The sequence below is a fragment of the Phyllostomus discolor genome, chromosome 13 (genome assembly GCF_004126475.2).
Source record: "Phyllostomus discolor isolate MPI-MPIP mPhyDis1 chromosome 13, mPhyDis1.pri.v3, whole genome shotgun sequence".
Taxonomy (NCBI): domain Eukaryota; kingdom Metazoa; phylum Chordata; class Mammalia; order Chiroptera; family Phyllostomidae; genus Phyllostomus; species Phyllostomus discolor.
In genome coordinates, this window is record NC_040915.2 from 23,814,281 (window position 1) to 23,833,793 (window position 19,513).

At 55.5% G+C, this 19,513-nt stretch overlaps 1 protein-coding gene across 3 annotated transcripts in view; it reads left to right on the forward strand.

Annotated features, from left to right (window-relative positions):
* GALNT10 (polypeptide N-acetylgalactosaminyltransferase 10) overlaps positions 1 to 14,806 on the forward strand; it is a 180,234-nt gene extending 165,428 nt beyond the window's left edge. The window contains exons 8-12 of one of the 3 annotated variants that reach the window (XM_028528499.2): positions 2,925 to 3,032; positions 7,731 to 7,952; positions 9,294 to 9,410; positions 11,040 to 11,189; positions 11,632 to 14,806. In XM_028528499.2, coding sequence (XP_028384300.1) covers positions 2,925 to 3,032; positions 7,731 to 7,952; positions 9,294 to 9,410; positions 11,040 to 11,189; positions 11,632 to 11,790 — 756 coding nt within the window. In that variant the 3' untranslated portion in view covers positions 11,791 to 14,806. The remainder of the gene's footprint in view (positions 1 to 2,924; positions 3,033 to 7,730; positions 7,953 to 9,293; positions 9,411 to 11,039; positions 11,190 to 11,631) is intronic. The other 2 variants (XM_036014109.1, XM_036014108.1) reach the window with 2 other exon arrangements.
* Positions 14,807 to 19,513: the final 4,707 nt, after the last annotated feature.

The following is a 19,513-nucleotide window of genomic DNA, read 5'->3' on the forward strand; positions in this document are numbered from 1 at the left end:
AGGCTGATGGCAGCGTGGTCAGCACCAAGGGAACCCGAGGTCACAGCAGAGAAGAGGGTTTGGAAATTGATCACGTGTCTTTATTATGGAAGGTTCCTTGCCAGGCAGAGCTGGAGACGCAGCCTCGTTAGCTAATGCGAGTTTAATACGGGGCTGCGCGAGCCAGCGCAGCCAACTGCCCGGGAGACATTCAGAAATAGAGCAGGGCAAGGTGTCCCCCACCTGCTCGGCGAGCTCCCCTCCCAGAAGACGGGGGCAGCCCAGCAGCGTCCTGGGCGATATCCGCCAGACAAAAGCATCACTTCCACATCAATCACTTCGTATAAAAGAAGAGTTATTGTTATGGGATCCTGGCGCCTGATCAATATCTCCCGCTTTGAAAATAAACTTCTTGGCTTGGCCTTGACATTAATCTACCATCAGGAGCCCATTATCCCAAGACCAATGTTCTGTTCTATTGACTTGCTCGATTTTTTTTTCTCCCCCAAGATCAGAATAGAATTGCATTTCTCCAGGCAGCACTTTCACTAATTGCAGCCCCAGATCCCCTTTGCAGAAAGCCCGGGACGGAGGACATTTCGGTTGGGACAGGGCTAGTGGCTGGCAGGGCGTCACGGGGGACCGAGAGCCCTCAGGCGCGTGAGGTAGAAAGAAGAGTGGCCCTTCCCGTGCATCTGACTTAATCAAGACAGTAACCAAATCCCCAGGGCTGTCGGGAGGTTCAAGCTGTAAAGGCTCTTTTGCACAGCATCGGCATTGTTGGTGTCCCTGCTCCTACCCCTCATTCCACAGATGAGGACCTGGGGCAACAGCGTTGTTCGTACTGTCCCGAACCCAGCTGTGTCCCACCATCACCACATCCAGGACCGCCTCCCCCCCCGCAGGAGCCTCCAGGCCTTCCCTCCCTGAAGCCTGCCACCTGCTGGCCGTCCCTTGCACAGGCAGGCAGTCACCTTGGTGAACTCAAATTGGATGATGTCATCTCCTTCACTGAGGACTGTCAGCGAAGACTCCCTATCCGGGCCTGCACGACCCTTGTGATTGCCCCCACTCACCTCTCTGGCCTCCCCTCCCATGGCTTCTCCCTCTGCTCCAGGCCTCTGGCTTGCTTTCTTCAGCGATCATGCCAGGGCCCTACCTCAGGGCCTTTGCACCTGCTCTTCTCGCCACCTGCTCTCTCGCCCCTCAGATCGTTATGTTACTTCTACTTCTCCTCATGTAGGACTTGCCCCAGCCATTCCAGGCTGGAGGGAGCTTTCCCTGACAAGTGTGGGTGGCAGCCGCCCACACCACCCCCACAGCAAGCCTGTCCTGGGACCTCATGTGGCTGCCTTGTAGCACATGTCACCATCTGAAACTGTCCCCCCAAACAGAGCATCTTAAAACAGCAATAAACAGCTATTATCAGAAAGTCTGTGTGGGTCGGGGGCTTGGGGGCAGCTTCGCAGGATGGATCTGCCTGGGTCTGTCTTGAAGTCCAGTCCACGTGTCGGTCAGGGCTGCAGTCACCCAACAGCTTGGCCATGGCAGGGACCTCAGCTTCTGAGCTGGCTCATTCACGTGGCTGGCCAGTTAGCACAGTTAGCAGGAGGTCTCAGCTCCCCCCAACCTGGACCTCTGCACAGGGCCACTTGAGTGCCCCAAAGCAGTGATCCCCGGAGTCAGGCGGGAGCCCTGTCATTTCTGCAGCATCCTGTTGGTGACCCGGGTCAGTCCTCAAGTGACCCATTTGGGAGGGAACAAGCGAGGGTGCAAATACCAGGAGGCGAGGACCCCGGGGAGGACATCTTCGAGGCGCACCACACCCCCTCCATGAGAGCGGGAGGCCCTGGCGGACTTCTTCCCTGCTCTGTGTGCTCAGCCCAGCGTTTGGCACGTGGCAGACACCCCATAAACATGTCAAATGTATGTGTGAACTGCTGCGGCACGGAGCACTGCTGTACCTGTGTGCCATGCCTTGTGCTAAGCACTTTCCACACAGTATCTCACCCCCAGGCCCCCCTCCCTGAATCCTTTGCAGGTGAGGGCACTGAGCCTCAGGGGAGTTAGTACCTTGATCAAAGTCACAAAGTGAGGAAGTGGCTGAAGCAGGATTTGAACCCAGGACTGTCGAGGAGGGTCCGTGCAGGCTGGGCCCCTGAGTGGGTTTGAGTCAGCATTGGTTGTACAGTGCTTATTAAGGACTCTCAGATGCTGCCAGACCAGCATGCAGCCAAGCTCAGGAGCTCTTCGTAACGCCAAGTGTGGGGGGAGACTCGAGGAGAAGCATCAGGTCCCTCCCTGCCTCGGTCCCCAGCCACACGGGTTGGCGAGCCAGACTGCAGGGAAGTCGCTGCTCGGGAGGACCCAGCAAGAGGCACACAGACCCAGGAGGCACCTCCAGTGTCTCATCCACAGTCAGGAAACAGCCTGCGTGCTGCCCTGTCCCCTAATACCAGTGGCAGCCCTCAAGAAGCGATCACCTGGTCTTCCCCACTGAGGTCCTGACGCCCCCTGAGAGTGCTTCGCAGCACAGCACGCAGCAGGCTAGGCCTCGGGCTCTGGAGCCGGCCACAGCCGAGTGGGAGTTCTTGCCCCCCCCCCGCCACTTACTAGCCCTGTGGCCTCACACAAGCTTCTGAGCTGCTGAGTCTCAGGTTCTTCACCTGTAAAACAGCGCTGCCACCCCCTCCTGCACAGGCGTGCTGACGAGGCTCAACTGCGGTGGTGCACGGGAAGCTCACAGCGCGGCACCTGGCACTGAGTGGGCACCCGATGCCGTCGCCGTCTGCGCTGCTGCCGTCTCCGCTGTGTGTTCCTCCGTCCCTCGTTCTGTGAGCGCGTTTTCACCAGACAGTCCAAGCTGGTGCTTCCGGCGAATGCGCCAAGGAGGGGACGACGAATCGGATGCAGAAATGTCAGCGCTTCTCCCCTCCTCCCTGCAGGTGTGGATGTGCGGGGGCCGCATGGAGGACATCCCCTGCTCCAGGGTGGGCCATATCTACAGGAAGTACGTGCCCTACAAGGTCCCTGCTGGAGTCAGCCTGGCCAGGGTAAGCTGGTGGCTTCCCCTGGGGGTGGGGGAGGGTTGGCCCCCAGAACCCCAGGACAAGTGATCCCTAGGTGTGCCCCCCCCCCCCAACGCACCGTCCAGGTGAAACTCGGGGTAAAAGAACCTAAAGCCCTGTTTGCCCACATATTACCTGTGGGAGTCTGTGTTTCCACCTCTATTGAAAGGAAGCTGGCTGTTCCCAGCTCTTAGCTTTGCCAGGACAGCCGAGGAGACGGCACCGTTTTCCCGAGTGTGACGGACAAGGTGATTGGAGCTGGTAGACGTGGGAACGTTTTTATTTACATGTGTTTAAATTACGTGGATGAGAAATTAACGTGTATTAGTGTAGCAAGCTTGTGACTTCACAGACATCGTTAATTAGGATAAAGCTACAGCAGGTGCGAAGTTTGACCAGGGTGATTTAAAGGAACGTGTTACATAAATATTAATGCAGGCTGAGTGGTGTGTTTGGGAAAGCCTGAGACAAGGCACTTAAAAGTTCCCGGCACCGGGGCAGTTAATAAACGTCAACGTCTTTCCGTTCTCCCCACCCCTCCCCACTTTTATTGCCAAAAAGTCTGTGTCAAACTGTTTCATGCCTGCAAATGGTTTGTACTCATCATTGCTTGCATTAAATTGGCTGCTGGCTGCAACTGGAAATCTGCTGGCCAGAGGTTTGTTTTTTGTTTTGGGGGGGAGTTGAGGGGGAAGTTGCGTGAGTGATATTTCACTGAACTTTAATAATAAATTTTAATATATGAAGTGTTTCGAGAAGAAAAAATTAAGATGACCACTAAAGAAAACCGAAGAGAAGGGAGTGTCCTCAGAGAGTAAGAGGGTCACAGAGAGGTTTTGGGGAAGCTGGAAAGGTCACCCGCACAGTTTTGCTCCTGGGGACCCCCCCACCCCGCACCTCCACCAACCCGGACAGAGCCCCCCTTGTAAGCATGTTGGCATCAGCATCCTTGGCCCAGGCCGCTGCCTCCAGTCCCTTATCACCTGACGGTCGACCACGTGCAGGAGTATAGCCCCTGAGTCCTGGAAGAGACCCCCTGTCCTGCGACTTACAAGAAGGCTGAGAGACTCCAGAGGCGGTGGGTCTCCCCGCTCCTTTGGAGGACGGGGAGCTGTCTTCGGAGGCAGCTTGCCTCGGGGCTCTGGAGCCGGCTAGAAGGAAAAGAGGGCTGGCAGTGCCCTCTAGTGGCCTAAGGCTGCAACAACAGCCGCACCAGCCCTCCGCTTTGGACAGCTCCAGCCGACCCAGGGGCGGGTTCTAGAGTCAGCGGGAGAGGCAGGAATGGCGATTTATCTGAAATACCATTTGCAGTCTCAGAGGTGTCAGGCAGAAAATCAGGTCAAAGTGGCTCAGTAAGCCAAGACCGGCTTCCAGCCATGAGGGACGTGGGACCATGGGGGCACCTCTGAGGCCTGAACAGAACCATCCCCAAAGCATCCCCTCCCTATCCAGAGCTGTCATGTATAAGATGGGCCTGACAAAGAGGCACCGCCTCCTGTTCGTGGAGCCATAGATGGATTCAGTGGGTAACGGCTAACTGTAGTAGCACGTGAAAACTTCCGTGAGCTAGCAAAGCATCTTACATACTTATCTCACTCAATTCTCACTTGCTCTTAATCCCCATTTAGAGGTAAGGAAAGTGAAACAGAGAGACAGGAAGTACAGAGAGTCAGAATTTAAACCCACTGGAGCCTGACTGGTGCCTGGGACAGAGCAGTTGTCCCTTAAATAGTGACTGCTAGTCTTAGCACCAATATCCACGTTGGCATCAACATTAGCGAGCCTGGGAGGTTTATTTCAGTGTCTCATCTGATTTCTGTGTTTATACACGTTCACTTCTCTCGTCTGCACCGATTCAGTCTCCTGTGCCTTGGAACCAGCTGCCAGTCCAAGGGACACCCCACTCAAGTTTGCAGGGCCACAGAGCCACCAATGGACACTCCCCAACACCCGATCTTTGTGTCTCATCCACCTTCCTTAGCTGCAGATCAGACTTTAAATGTTTGCTCCATCCTGAACAGCCAGTTCCTTCTAGAGCATTCTCTCTTGGAACATCGCTTGGGCAGATTCGAGGGGAGGGAATATTCTCCAAGCCCCGAGAGGGCCCTGTAAAGAGTGCAGCCAAGGCCTCCCTGAAGCCGTGCGGACTCCAGAGGGACCGGCAGCCAGACCGCAGCGCAGGCGCAGGAAGGAGGAGCCGCCCACCAGCGTGCCTGCCTCTGGGAAAGGGGTTTTAGGGAAGGCGGCAGCAGCAACCCACTCAGACTTGGCGAAAGAAAACGGGAGACTCACTCCAAGAATCGGGCAAGTCTCCGTAATCCACGCATGAGAAGAGCAGGTCTGGGGCCCAGAACCAGGAAGGTGTTGGGAGGAATGAGAGGGCCGCACAGCCCCCTGAAGTCCCAGGCTCCTCTTCACGATTCTCCCGAGGGGAGATGTAACAGAAATAAACGCAAAGCCCTTTATGTTGCTCCGGACAGCTAACTGTGCAAAAGTTCACGATCTGGGAGAAATGGCTTATTAAGTCATAGCTGGAAAATGGAATATTCGTTAAAATAGCCATATAAATATCGACTACAGTTAAAATACTGTGTGATTTGGTCCTTTGAGAATAGCACTGGTGAATTTCGGCACCCCTCCCTGGTCGGACCGGCCCCCTTTGCCGGCGGCGTCAGCAGGTCCGACAGTGAGCCAGAGGCCCCAGGCAGGCGGCCTGGGAGAGGGAGTTCAGGCTCGTTAGGCCCGCAGCTTCCTCTGGGCACCGTTGTGCATCAAACCCAGCCTTTGACGTGCAGGGCCTGCTGGGGACAACACCGTTCTTGAACTCTCTTCTGACCCACTGTCGACCTCTTCAGCACTGAGCAAGAAGGAAGTGGTGGCAAGGAAGTCCCTTAGTCTCCTGGTCCCAAACTCAGAGCCGACACAATTGAGGAGCTGGTGAATTTTGTCACTGGTACTAGGGCCTCCCTCCTGTTGTCCTCCTTTTTCCTCACTCAGGAGTCACTGAACTATTTTTGTGTAGCCTGTGAGCTAAGAAGATTTTTTTGTGACACATAAAAGTCATATTCTATTTTTTTTAATTTTTTAAATTGATTTGAGAGGGAAAGAGGGAGATTTGTTGTTCCACTTATTAATACATTCATTGGTTGTCTCTTGTATGTGCCCTGACTGGGGATCGAACTGGCAACCTTGGTGTATCAGGACAATGCTCTAACCAACTGAGCTGGCCAGCCAGGACATGAAAATCAGATTTCATTGTCCATGTAGTTTTATTGGAACGCAGCCACACACACTCATTTACATAGTGTCTAGGGCTGCTTTATAGCTACATCATCAGAGTTGAGATCATATGGTCTGCAAAGCCTAAAATATTTACTATCTGGCCCTTTACAGAAAACATTTGCCTTAGAGCAGTCATTCACACTGAGGTGTGAATGACTGATAACAGTCTAAGCGCTGGCTCCCTTTTACCCTTCAGAAGAACATTTGGATTGCAGTAGGAAAAAAAAAAGTTTATGGTAGAGAGAAAGCCTGGAGACTTAAATGTGTGTGTTGGGGGGAGGGCGGATTTCTGGCGACAGCCAGGGTGAGAGGGGGTGTTTCGGTGGGTCAGTCCTCGGTGTGTGTTTCGGGAGCTGGAACTTCCCCTGAGCCCCGGGGGGCGGGGGGGGGGGCCTCCGGAGCCAGAGTGGGTGGCGTCTGCAGGGCAGAGGGAGGAGGGATGTCACCTCAGCTGCACAGAGTTTACTCTTCCTCCATCTCCAGGTCTGCGCACACACAGGACATTTCCTTACCCGTGCCTCTATTTGCCAGTAATGTGGCTGTCATTTTCTTAATTACTGATGATCCTTGTGCTTCATAATAAAAACAGCAGCAACTGTCCCACCTCAAAAAAAAAAAAGTATTTAAAACTCCAGCTGGTGATGGAATTCTACTTTTAGCTGCAAATTAGAATTTATTTTACCATGCAACTTGGTCAGCAGTCTCGGTTGAAAATAACAGAAACCCAACCCCAAGTAGCTTAAGCAGAAAGAGACGTTACCAACTCCTGCAGGTGGAAAGTGCTGAGGTGGCTCCGGCTTCCAGCAGGGCCGGATTCAGACACAAAAAGGGGGAAGGCGTTCCTCCCTCCTGGTTCAGCGTCGGCCCTGGACAGGTTTGCATATGGCCCAGCTGCTCTGGCTGGCATCCTCATCACAGCATGCCCAGCAATCCAAGCAGAAACGCAGCAGTTCTGCCCCAAGGCGCCGGCAAAAATTCCAGGGCTAACCACTGCCTGTTGGTTCTGATTGGTTTGGCTAAGATCATGTGCTCACTGACCTGGCCCGCGTGCCCAGGGCTGCCGGTATTCCCGATAGCCAGGCTGAGTCCTGTGCCACGCAACGCGAGGCGGAGGTGGGTCCACAAAGGAAAACCAATGGGAGACTGTCACTAGAAACAGAGGGGCTGGAAAGTGGGCAGGGAAGGCCTGTTACCCAACTGTAGCTGTAGAGTCTTTGAAACGCGTGTAAATATTAGACGCACAGAAAGCCTAAAACCTTGGTGGGGCTGGGGGGAAGGGTGCTGATGCAGCCACGTAAATTGAGACAGATGGACCTTGATCTCCAGGACCGTTTGCCCCCCACAGCCTGGCCTCAGCGCCTCGGAGCGCCTGACCCTTGCACCCGCCTGTCGTCCCTGCAGAACCTGAAGCGAGTGGCGGAAGTGTGGATGGACGAGTACGCGGAGCACATCTACCAGCGCCGGCCGGAGTACCGCCACCTCTCCGCGGGGGACGTCGCCGCCCAGAAGAAGCTCCGCAGCTCGCTGAACTGCAAGAGTTTCAAGTGGTTTATGACCAAGATCGCCTGGGACCTGCCCAAATTCTACCCGCCCGTGGAGCCCCCGGCCGCAGCCTGGGGCGAGGTGAGTGTGGAGGTCGGGGCCAGCTACCTTACTGGGGCGCAGTGCACAGTGCGCGGGCCGACGGTATTCACGGGACAGGCAGGAAAAAGGGCTGATAAAGGTATTAAAATGCAAAACAACTTCTCGTCTGTCCTGGTCGGTCTCTAGCCTTGTTGTGGTTTTTGTTGTTTGGGGTTTTTTGTTTGTTTGTTTGTTTCTGTTTTTGCTGTTTAATGACCCAAGTAGAGAAAAATAAAACTTGAAATGATTGGCATAAATTTTACCACTTGCCTTTAGATCCTGTGCTGCCAGTTCTAAAAGCACACAGAGAGGCATTCAGTGCATGTGCAGAATCGGTGAAATGTCCCCGTTTGGGTTTCAAACCTTGTGTATTTCTTACACAAGGAAAATGGGAGACCCTGCACAAAATGAAGGAAGCTGGTTTTATCCCACTGCCTGCCTTGGGCCTGCTGAGGAGTGAGGCAGAACTGAAGGAAGGGGAACTGGGGGCGGCCCTGCCCTGCCCTCTTGTTCTGGGTAACCCTCTGCTCCAGTGGGAGGCTGGTGTAGGGGGTAGCGCAGGTCAGAACGGACAGGACAGGGCTCCCGGCCCCTCCTGTGTCTGAGAGCGAGTTCTGGTTGGGAGGAAAGGCGTGGCTTCCTTCCCAAGCCCCTCTTCATCAGCACCCCAGTCACTCCTAGACGGAGCGCACGCACTCGCTCGGAGCCTTGCTGGACTCTCCCCGGCACGTGGGGCCCCGGACTTCTGGGCACTGCAGGCGCTGCAGGCAGATGCAGAGGAGGGGAGGGTAGGTGCTCGCACAGCCTGCGTCACCTCTGCCCACAGGCCCGCTCCCTTGTCCCATCAGATTGCGCTTGCAAGTGCAAAGATAAATTATTAAAAATTTTAAGACAGAGACAGCAAGCTTTCGTCCAGCACAGGCCCAGCGCAGTCCTGCTGGCGGAGGCGGACAGTCTTCCCCCCGGGAAGCGCTCAGTCAGGGGCTCCTGGCTCCTGGGTCTCCGGGCTCAGAGAGCCGCTCACTTGTACGTGGATGTAATGGGGAGAGGGACCGAATTCTCTGAGGGGGGTGGCAGAGTCCTTTCAACACCGCTCACCTCCAGGCCCCGCCCCGAGCCGCCTGCCCTGAGACAGGCGGGGTGGAGAGGCCCTCCTCTCCGTGGGCCCAGCATTCCTCCACCGAAGGCTCCCGGCACTGCCCCCAGCCCCGGGCAGCTCAGAGCTCAACCCGTCAGGGGTCTCTGCTCTGGTTCCCTCCCTCGCCCCACAGCGCCTGCGGGGGCCCCAGAGGGAGTCTCGAGGGGCCTCACAGTGCACACTCTCCCCCTTTCCTTGTCCAGATCCGCAACGTGGGCACCGGGCTGTGTGTGGACACGAAGCACGGGGCCCTGGGCTCCCCGCTGAGGCTGGAGAGCTGCGTCCGAGGCCGCGGGGAGGCCGCCTGGAACAACATGCAGGTGAGGGCCACTCCCGGGGCGGCACCAGATTCCCTGTGCTCCGGTGCGAGGGGCAGGGAGGGACAGGCCACGGTCAATGCTGAGTGACTAAAGTCGCCCCAGGGCACAGGTTATCAAAGCTCCCTGAACACTTTGGAAAGAGGAGCCCTCCGCACTGCGATAAAGCCACCAATGTGCGCTGCTGGTTACAAATGCTGCAGACAGTGCAAGTGGCCTTGGGCAACAAGGGGGAGTGACCGGCTCGTGTCACCCAAGTCTAGATGATGTCCTTGGGATCTCTCCAGGGTCCCAACTCTGCTTCCCACTCTGTCGGCCCCTACCTCTTCCAGCACCTACCTCGTCCCACGGGGTGGCGGGCGGGACGCCAGAGCCTCCAGTGGGAAGGCATGCCCCTTCCCGAGCTCTGGAGAAGCTCTCGCATGTTGGCTTCCTGAGCCGGTCACAGTGCGGATACCACACGGTCCTCATACTGATCAGGCCAAAGTCACGTGCTCCCTCTGCAGCCTGGGGTTCCGTCAGCCTCACCTGGAGGAGAAGGGGAAGAGAGGCGGGGTGGCTCCCCGGGAGATGTTCTCAGAAGAAGGAGGAGTGCAAGCCAGCCTTGCCGGAAAAGCCGCCACTCTGGGGAACTTGGCTTTCAGGGATTCTGTCCTCCGAGCAGTTATAACCCCAATATTCAATCACACGACATCCTCTGAATTTTGGCTCAGAAAAACTTATTTTTTTGAAGATTTTATTTATTTATTTTTAGAGAGGGAAGGGAGGGAGAAAGAGAGAGAGAGAGAGAGAGAGAAACATCAATGTGCGGTTGCTGGGGGTCATGGCCTGCAACCCAGGCATGTACCCTGACTAGGAATCGAACCTGTGACACTTTGGTTCACAGCCTGCGCTCAATCCACTGAGTTACGCCAGCTAGTGCCCGGAGAAACACTTTTACAGCCTCCTTACTGTAGATTTGCTGGTGTTTTGGAAGTTACACTGAGATGAGCCTATCAGGCGGGTCCTGAGCAAAAACAGAAGTTGGAAGGTCCCAGCAGAGTCGCCGAGAATGGCCAGCACCACCCCTCGTGCGGGCACAGGGCCCAGCCCGCCCGCCTCTGCCCGCCCTCTGGAGTGCTTGCTGCTCCCCCTCATCTTTTTTTTTTTGTACAGATTTTATTTACTTATTTTTAGAGGCAGGGGAAGGAAAGAAGAGAGGGGGAGAAACATCACTGTGTGGTTGCCTCTCTCGCACCCCCACTCAGGACCCAGGCATGTGCCCTGGCTGGGAATTGAACTGACAGCCCTTTGGTTTTCAGGCCAGTGCTCAATGCACGGAGCCACACCCGCCAGGGTGCCCCCCGTCCTTTCTTCACAACCATTCTCATTGGAGTGATTCTCCTTGATTCACTCTTCGGAATCCCCAGAGGCCCTGATATGTCGGATTTGCTTCCAGACGAGGTGGGGGTGGGGGTGACGTCGGAAGGAGATGCACCCCGGGCTGGTAATTGATGAAGCCGGGTGGTGGCGACAGGCGTGGTCAGGATACGCTTTTTCCGGACCTCTGGATTTAAATGTTTCCATAACTACAAAACAAAAGGCAAGTGCCCTCACACCACTGTCCCTCTCCCGCCGCCCCTGCATGCGCAGGTGTTCACCTTCACCTGGAGGGAGGACATCCGGCCCGGGGACCCCCAGCACACCAAGAAGTTCTGCTTCGACGCCGTCTCCCACACCAGTCCCGTCACCCTGTACGACTGCCACAGCATGAAGGGCAACCAGCTGTGGAAGTACCGAAAAGTAAGACAGGACTTGGCGGGAGGTGGGGTGGGGGGTTGGGGTGACCTGCTCGATTTTAAAAAGGGAAGACAGAAAGAAAGCAGGGTGGCGCCTCCCCCCCAACAGAGCCCACTCACACCTGCATGCGCCCCACTAACCTGCCGTGCCCGACGTTCTAGACATGCAGGAGGAACCAGAAATCCAGACCTCCGTGTCTGGAAAATCTCTAGAATCCTAAATGCTGGCAACCGAGCCCGTTAAACACACCCCTCCCCACACACACACACATGAGGACCAGTGGGATCTGGAGACGGGCGGTGACTGGCCTCATGCCCCGGAGGAAGGCCATCCAGGCCTGTGAGCCACTGGCCGGTCCCTGCCTCGCTGCCTCCTGGCCTCCCCTGCCGCTGCTGTTGCTCGCCATCCCCAGCACCGCCCGGCGGGTAACCCTGGTGTTTTGCAGGACAAGACCCTGTACCACCCGGTCAGCGGCAGCTGCATGGACTGCAGCGAGAGCGACCACAGGATATTCATGAGCGCCTGCCGCCCCGCCTCTCCCACGCAGCAGTGGCTGTTCGAACACACCAACTCGACAGTCCTGGAAGCGTTCAACAGAAACTGAGCCCGAGTCTCCACAGCAGGCCTGGCAGGGCCCTCCCTGCCGCGCCCCGCAGGGTTCCCACGGGCACCGGGACGGAAGGGCGCTGGCTGGCCAACTCGCTGGACAAAGCTGGCTCTCGAAGCTGGAGCCAGGCGTCTGCCCGATGCCGGAGGCCCTGGGCTGTGGGGCAGGGTGGAGAGCAGACCCCACAAGAGGCCCCACGCGGGTGCAGAGCCTGTGGTGACCCCTGACGGCGTCGTGGAAATCCAGGCGGGCCTGCTCGAGTGTGTCACCTTGTCCCTGTGAGTGTGCTGCAGGAGGAACGCCGGGGCCGCCCTAGGCCACCCAGAAACAAGGCGCGTGGGTGGCCGTCCTTGAGAAAGGGAAGCCCGTGCTGCCTGTCCGGGGCGCTGTTAGCTCGTTGCCACCCCTCTGCGGGGGAAGAGAAGGAGGTGCTGGGGACGCCGGTGTCAGCCTTTCAGTGTCGCCCTGTCGTGGGGGTAGGTGCAGTCACTGCCCAGCTTCTGTCCTCTGTCACAGCCCCGGGGAACGCAGTCAAAGGCCACCCTGGGGTCCTCAGAGAGTTCAGCGCTCAAACCGGCCAGCTGCCGGGCCTGGAGCCAGAAGCCGGACCCTCAGGCGTTCCTGTGCAGCCAAGGACATACAGGGTGTTCCCACCTGCTCCCTGGGTGCCCCCGAGGCCCGTTCTAGGGCCCTCTGGGCACGAGGCCAGCCCGGCCGCCAGCTCTCCCAGGCCATGTTTCAGACGGCCGTGGGTGTGTGGGGAAGGCCGAGTGGGTCCCAGGCTCGGAATTCTGGCCGAACATCCTTGGTCAGTGCTCCCGTTTCCTCTCCTCTCCCCTCCCACCTCTCCCCTCCTCTCTCCCTCTCTCCCCCTCTCTCCCTTCCTCCTACTTTCTCTCTCTCTCTCTCTCCCCCCCCCCACTTGGAGAAAGCAGCAGAGGCATGGAGTGCTCACCTCCCAAAGTCCGGAGGCCACCAGGGTAGTCCATGGCCAGGATGCCTAGTCTCTGGCCTCATCACGGTCCTAGTTCTCATACTGAACTCTAGAGTTTTTAAGGAAGCCTGTAATCCAGTCACACGCCAAAGTGCTACACAGGATTCCGGCATTCTGGCGTCCCACGTGGGTTCCTAGAATGTTGTGGTTAAAGGAGCCAGCCAGGTGCGATGCCCTCCAGTCTGTGAACTCCAGGTTGGTGGCACTGGGGACTGTGACCTGAAGCCCTGCAGCCTCCTACCACCCAGCCTCCCACCCTGCAGAGAAGAACCCAGGCCCCGGGAACAGGTGCACACTCCGCTCCGCACCAGTCCTTCCTGTTTACCGTTTGCTCTGTTAATCACACGTCAGGCTCCCAGAGGCTCCCGAGCCCATAGGAAGCATGTCTGTAACCAGCCTGCCTCCCACTGATTCAGAGATGGAAATCACATCCCACAGCCTATGGCTTCCATCAGCTAGCCCAGGAAATACTTGAAGTCACTTCCAATTAGAGTTGGGTCTCTCCATTGTATCGTTTGCCAATTAAATAACTGAGACATAAATCTGGGAATGGAGCCACAAATCTGGCTTTGAGGTGCTGGCTGATCTCAAGGCCATCCGTGATCTTGGGGAGGGAGGACTAAACCTTCCCAGTCATGACCACCCCAATTAAGCACGCAGCTGGCAAAGCATCCCTTCTGCCCCCACCTCCCCTCCTCTACAAGCCCAGCTCTGGCCACTTCTCTGCAGGAGAGGCTGCCCCTATACTTACAAAGCTTGCTGGTTGAGCCCTAGCGTCTTTTCCAAACAAGCTTTACATCGTTAGCCGTGGTCCTCCTCGGGAAGGAGTCACAACGGTGAGGCCCCTTCCGGAATCTCGGGTCGCAGGAGTGCCGTAGCGTGGAGAGCCGAGTTAGGATGCGTCATCAGAGAGCAATGCAGCATCATTAAAATAAAAACTGTGCCTTTTAAAAAGAGAAAATGCAACTGTACAGCAAATCCCTAAACTTGAACCATTTCCTAGTGCCTTGCGAGACAAACGTAGAGAGGCAGGGGTGGGGGGAGGGGAGTGTTTTGGGTGGTATGTGTGCAGTCCCTGTTGGATGAGTGTGTGTTTCTTCACATCCGATTTCAAGCAGGAGAGGCTGGGCCAAGAGCAGGGTCTGAGGGGGAGGTGTCCCCAAGGGTAGAGTCCAGAAGCCATTCCATTTAGAGTGACACTCCAGGCTGAAAGGACAGCTGGACAGCTCGGGCAGCCTGCGGCCTAGAAGGACCGCAGCAGCCCCTGGACGAGGGCCCTGTTTGGAGCCCCTGCCTGCAGCCCCCCAACCCAGCCCCCAGACGGAGTGCAGAGCACCGGCTGCATCCCCACGTGGTCCCACTCCAAGTGGGGGACAGTGTTCTCAGCATGACCAGGACTCGTGTGGGAAGCGGGAGCAACCCCAAGCAGCCTCCCACCTCCCTCTCTCCCACCCTTTGGGTCTTCTTTTCAGGCTGGTCCTGCCCCCTCAACAAGGGATGGGCAGGTCCTCCCAGCACCCTGGCCTTTGTCAACGCTGAGCCCACAAGCTGAGGTGCCAAGGTTGACAAAGTGTGGGATGGGGATGGCAGGAGGCAAGGTCATTGCCTAGCTGACAGACTGGCTGGTTGCAAATACTGGCCACTCATTGTTTTGGCTTCATTTTTTGGTTTGGTTTGGGTTGTTTTTTTCTTAAACTAGCTACACTAAGGATTCAGATTTCTGCTCACACCCCCAGCTGATGCCCAACTAGAACAGCCAGCAGGCTGTGGAGAGGCTGTGAGCCAGGTAAGGGGTGAGGACATGGGCCCCTCCCCTCTGAAACCCTTATTCTGAGCATGAGGTCACAAAACAAATGAGTGGCTGTCGTGTGGCGCACCAGCAGCCTTCCCAGAGGGGCTCCAGAAACATTTTGAAATACAAAGAGCATCTTTGCCGTAAGTACAAGGCCGTTGGAGGTGGCTGACTGTGCAAGCACAGGTGTGGAAAGCCCCGCACGTCATGCCTCCAACTGGAGCTTGTTGCCACCTTAAGAACAGCCCAGAAATGGTCAATCCCCGCTTTAGGGAGCAGTAGCTCAGAGGCTGGAGGGGTGCACATGTGGAAGGGACCTGACCTGAGGGTCGGGGGGGCGGGGGAGAGCAGCTGTTGAAGGTGGAGCGCATGGATTCCCAAAGTCCACATCACACATACTTTTCACACCTCCTACCTGTGGAATTGCTTTTTCTGCCTGAGCAATCGGCGACCTGCTTGAAAACGGCTCTGTATTTCTTTCTGTGCGTCTCCATTTCTCTAGTCTCTGGAGCCTCAAGAGTGGCAAAGCACTGTGCAGGTGCGCCTGGGAAACCGGAGCCCTTGCCTCTACGCCCCCCACTGTGTACAGATTGGGCCGCCTTTTCTAGTTCCTAGGAGACCATGTATTTTTAATGTTTTCTGAAGATTTCCAAGTGTGGGGGAGGGGCAAGGAGTTAGTTCTGTTCTGGAACTCCTTTCTGCTTTCAGCTGATGCTCGTGTGAAAACCCAAGTAGTAACATTTTGGTTCCCATTTGATCTTGAGCCAAGGCCCACTGCGTCCCTCAGGGTGGGTGTTGGACCTGCGTTCCAACAGACAAGGTTCCGTTAACATCTGCTCCCAGAATGGCTTTGATCCCGCCGTGCCAGACAATGGGGGCAGGCTCCTGCTGTGTTAGGGCGCACAGACCGGGGTCCCGGGGGGCACTGCAGGCAGGGGGCATTCGAGAAGTCAGACGGGGACCCCACCGAGAAAGCTGGAGGCCGCCAGCCTCTCTTCTCCTGCCTGGAAAAGTGAGCCTTTGTGAAGAACTGACGTATGTGTACAATTGTGATTGTTGTCGAGTAAACCTCCAGACTTTCTCTAACGTGGTCTCTGGTTTGTTCCCGGAACGCGCCGTTCTCCCTGCCGGCATTCCCACTCGTCCTTCCCACTCGGTGCCCAGGCCCTCTGCTGGGCACCGAACCAGCTCCCAACAGCCATCCTTCCAGAGAGGGAAGGCAGGCCTGAAACAACTAACCAAGATGCTTTCAGACGTGAACAGGGCTCTGGAGGATGTAAAGCGAGATATTTTAGAGACTGGAGTGGCATACTTATCCAGAAACAGATTTAGAAAACTTGGCAATTTGCTGGACGTTAGGAAGGGTGGTCAGGGAATGCCTCTCTGCAAGAGCTGAAAAATGTGAGGGTGTGTGAGCCAAGAGGAGATGCGGTGGGGGCTGGGGGGAGCTCCAGGCAGAGAACAGCGAATGCAAAGGCCCTGAGGCAGCAAGGCCTTCCCACATTGGAAGCTCACAGAAGAGTTAGGCAGGTCTGACAGAGTGCACCCAGTGTGGAGGGGTTCGGGGGGACTATAGTAAATAAGCTGAGTTCGTTTCTAATGTGCACCCCTCAACCACAAGTCCCTATTTACCAAGACATTTTGATGCTTTTGAGCATTAGATTTGAGTAATATCACGTGGTGGAAAGAGCACTGGCTGGCCCGCCTCTGCAACAGACTCCGTGAGGTCTCGTGCAAAACCTGCCCCCTTTCTGGACTCAGTCTTCCTCAGTAAAAGTGAGAAGTTTTTGGATGATGCTTCCAGCCCCACCTATGTCCCTGCGGTTGAGTCGGTGTGGGGCTGCCGGCGGCCAGGCGCGGAAGCTGCCTGCTGTGCTGTCACTCAGGGCCCACCAGAGGGCGCTGCGGACCACAGTCTGGGCGGGCGAAGGCCGATGGACAGGAAGCGGGGGTGGTGTTTGCAGGCCACTGTGGCAGGCTGGAGCCCTGAGAGGGTCGGTATCTCCTTTTGTAGCTTCCGTTGTTTTTTGAAAAATCATCTACCACCCACGAACAAGGTAATTTCTTGTAATGGTTTCTTCTAAAAGCTTGAACCCTTACTAGGACAAAAAGGAGAGAGAACATCCCAGGTGCTGGGGGACAGCAGGTGTGAAGCCGCTGTGGAGGGAGGTGGCAGGTGTGGAGGCCAGTGAGGCTGGAGCGAGGTAGGGAGAGAGAGACAGGAAGCAGGGGGTGGGCAGCACCCAGACCCTATCGGGCCGTGCAGAGGTGTCTCTGATCTTTGTTTTAAAAGCAGGAGGAGCTATTAAAGGGTTTGTTTGTTTTTAAATATGTTGTGTATGTGCTTTTTAAGGCAGGGAGAGGGACATCGATGTGAGAGAAGTCGATCAGTTGCCTCGCACTACACGCCCCGACGGGAGACTGAACCAGCAACCCCAGCCTGTGCCCTGACCCGTAATCAAACCCGTGACCCTTCACCTTGCGGAACGAGGCCCGACCCACAGAGCCACACACAGTCAGGGCCCTTAAAGGGCTTTAAACTGGGCAGAGTGAGAGCAGGTGCCCTTGGCTGATTCCAGAGCCAGGAATGCCCTGCTGGAGGAGCTGGGCACAAAAGCACTCAGGGCCTACGGGGTGGGAGGCCAATCCAAGGCAGCTGCCCGCGGGGCCTCCGCAAAGTCCCTGACGGCCAGGAAGAAAGGTCCGTCTTCCCTGGAGCAGGTGAGAGGACAGAGTGAGATTCCATTTCTCATCCTCCCGGAGCTACAACTGAGAGTAGAAGCCAGGCACCAACAGCACTTGGCCGCACACAGAGTAGGGACTCTGGGGTGCTTATTCAGAAATGGACTTAGAGAAGTGGCAGTTTGTTCAAAGTTTTGAAATCTCTTTTTCTCTGTACTTAGTTGCGATGAGGGCTTTGAGGCTCCTAGCGAGAGCCCAGTAAGTAGTTAAGGAATGGACAGACACTGTTTGAACAATACCGTCTCAGATTTCACTTTAGGCCTTTTGTTCCTCCACTCCCAGCCCCCAGATCCTCTCCCGATGGAGAGCCCGCCCACATTTGTTCTCTGTGCCCTTGAGAAAGTCCCTTCCTGTTCCCTGGCCTCAGATTCTCCATGTGACAGTGGGAGAAGGGAAGCAAATTAGATCGAGGTCAGCCCAGACTCAGTACTACAAATCTCGCATCTCTTTTGCAATGGCCCTGATCTTGTTAGGGATTATTTGCCAAGTTCAGCAAGGGGATGGGAGTGGGACCTTCAGGCCTTTTGCTGAAGTGGGTCCAGGATTCAGCATCCAAAATGTCCTTCCTGCTCGTGGCTCTGCCAACCTCTGGCCTCGGGCAACTGCCTCCTGTTCTCGTGCCAGGCCTGGGCTGCCTGGCCTGGCAGGGCCTGGGCTCCATGAGGGTGCCCCAGGGCAGCCTGCAGTTCTTACCCTCGAGACTGACCTGACTTGTTCAGGGCTGGCGGGGTGGTGGCCCTTGGTGCACTCACACACTAACACGCCAGTGCCGGCGAAACCAAAGACTGCTCTGGGAACCCTTAGAAAAAGCAGGTTTCCTGGCAACTTTACAGCTTTTGTTCATGAGCTACTTTGAATTGTAGTGTCTGATCTCCTGCCAGCTCCTGCCTGGGGATGGGGAGAAGGGGGTGGCGGGGCTGCCTTCGCTGGAGCTGAGAGCTAAGCGCCCCCACCGTTGCTCTGTACTGAGTATAGATCAGTGGTTCATTAACACTGACTTCGGGGCCAAGGGCGCCATAACTAGTGACTCGATGAAACCTGCCTAACGCTTGTGCCTTCTCCGTAAGTCACATCTTAGTGCTTACACACACGAGGCAGCACCTTGGCATTGCAGGTGAGGGGCATTTGAAACCAAAATCACCAACTGAAAAAGTACACAAATGTGAAAAACGTGGCACCAGAAAGACCACAAAAAGGACACAGGTTTACAGCACGAGAGCGGGATGGGCCTCAGCTGGGAGTGTGCGTGGTAGGCAACTCGAACCCTGCACCACTCTACACATATTGTGCATGCACGTGTCTGCAGGTGACCCCGCAGGTGCCACCAGTGTCAGTTTTGAGGCTACAAATACACGTCAGTGAGTCAGCAGTCACAGATAAAAAACCAGCGAATCATGAGAATCTGTTATTTTATTCACTCATTCGTTGACTTAATGTCTTTCTCCTCCACCCAACTTCCGGAGGGTGAGGCTCCAGTTGTGCGGCCCACCACGGTGTCCCCAGCTCGCAGCACAGCTGGTCTGGACTCAGAAATGGTTGGGCATTTGATGCCCCACCGCCTGACTCTGGAATTTTAATTTTGCAAATACGGTCCTTAGTATTTATGTTACCATTAGCTACATATCTAGTTAAGGCCAAAATAAAACACCTTTCCAGGACTGCCTTTTCCTAACCCAACTCACAAAAGACTGATAAATAAATGAAAAGGTGTTGATTTTTTCATGGGCGTTAGAATTTTCCAGTGACCCACATAATGATGTGCAGGCTCCAAGCATCTGTTGAATTATAACTTAGAAACCTGCTTGGAGATCTGGCATTACAGGAAGGGGAAGCAGAAAGGGCGAAGGGTTTTTGCCTTCTGGTGGCAGTCGGCACACGCCCCGACTTCCACACAGAACTGGCTTCTGAAAAAGAGCCTAATGTTGAAAGAAGAAAAGTCAGACAACAAATTTGTCCTGTCAGCAAGGCACAGCTGTCCCTGGGGAATAAAAAGTAGTATATAACATTTCTGATTACAACTGCATTTTTGACACAATCTTTGATGATATATTTCCTTCCTCTCCTGTTATATCTTCAATGTGATTATTTTCCTTCAAAAAGGAATGTGATTAAAAAACAGGCTTAAGAACATCACATGGAGGCTAAAGATTCTTTCTTCGAATCTAGTGATTTCTCCTTACATCAATTATAAA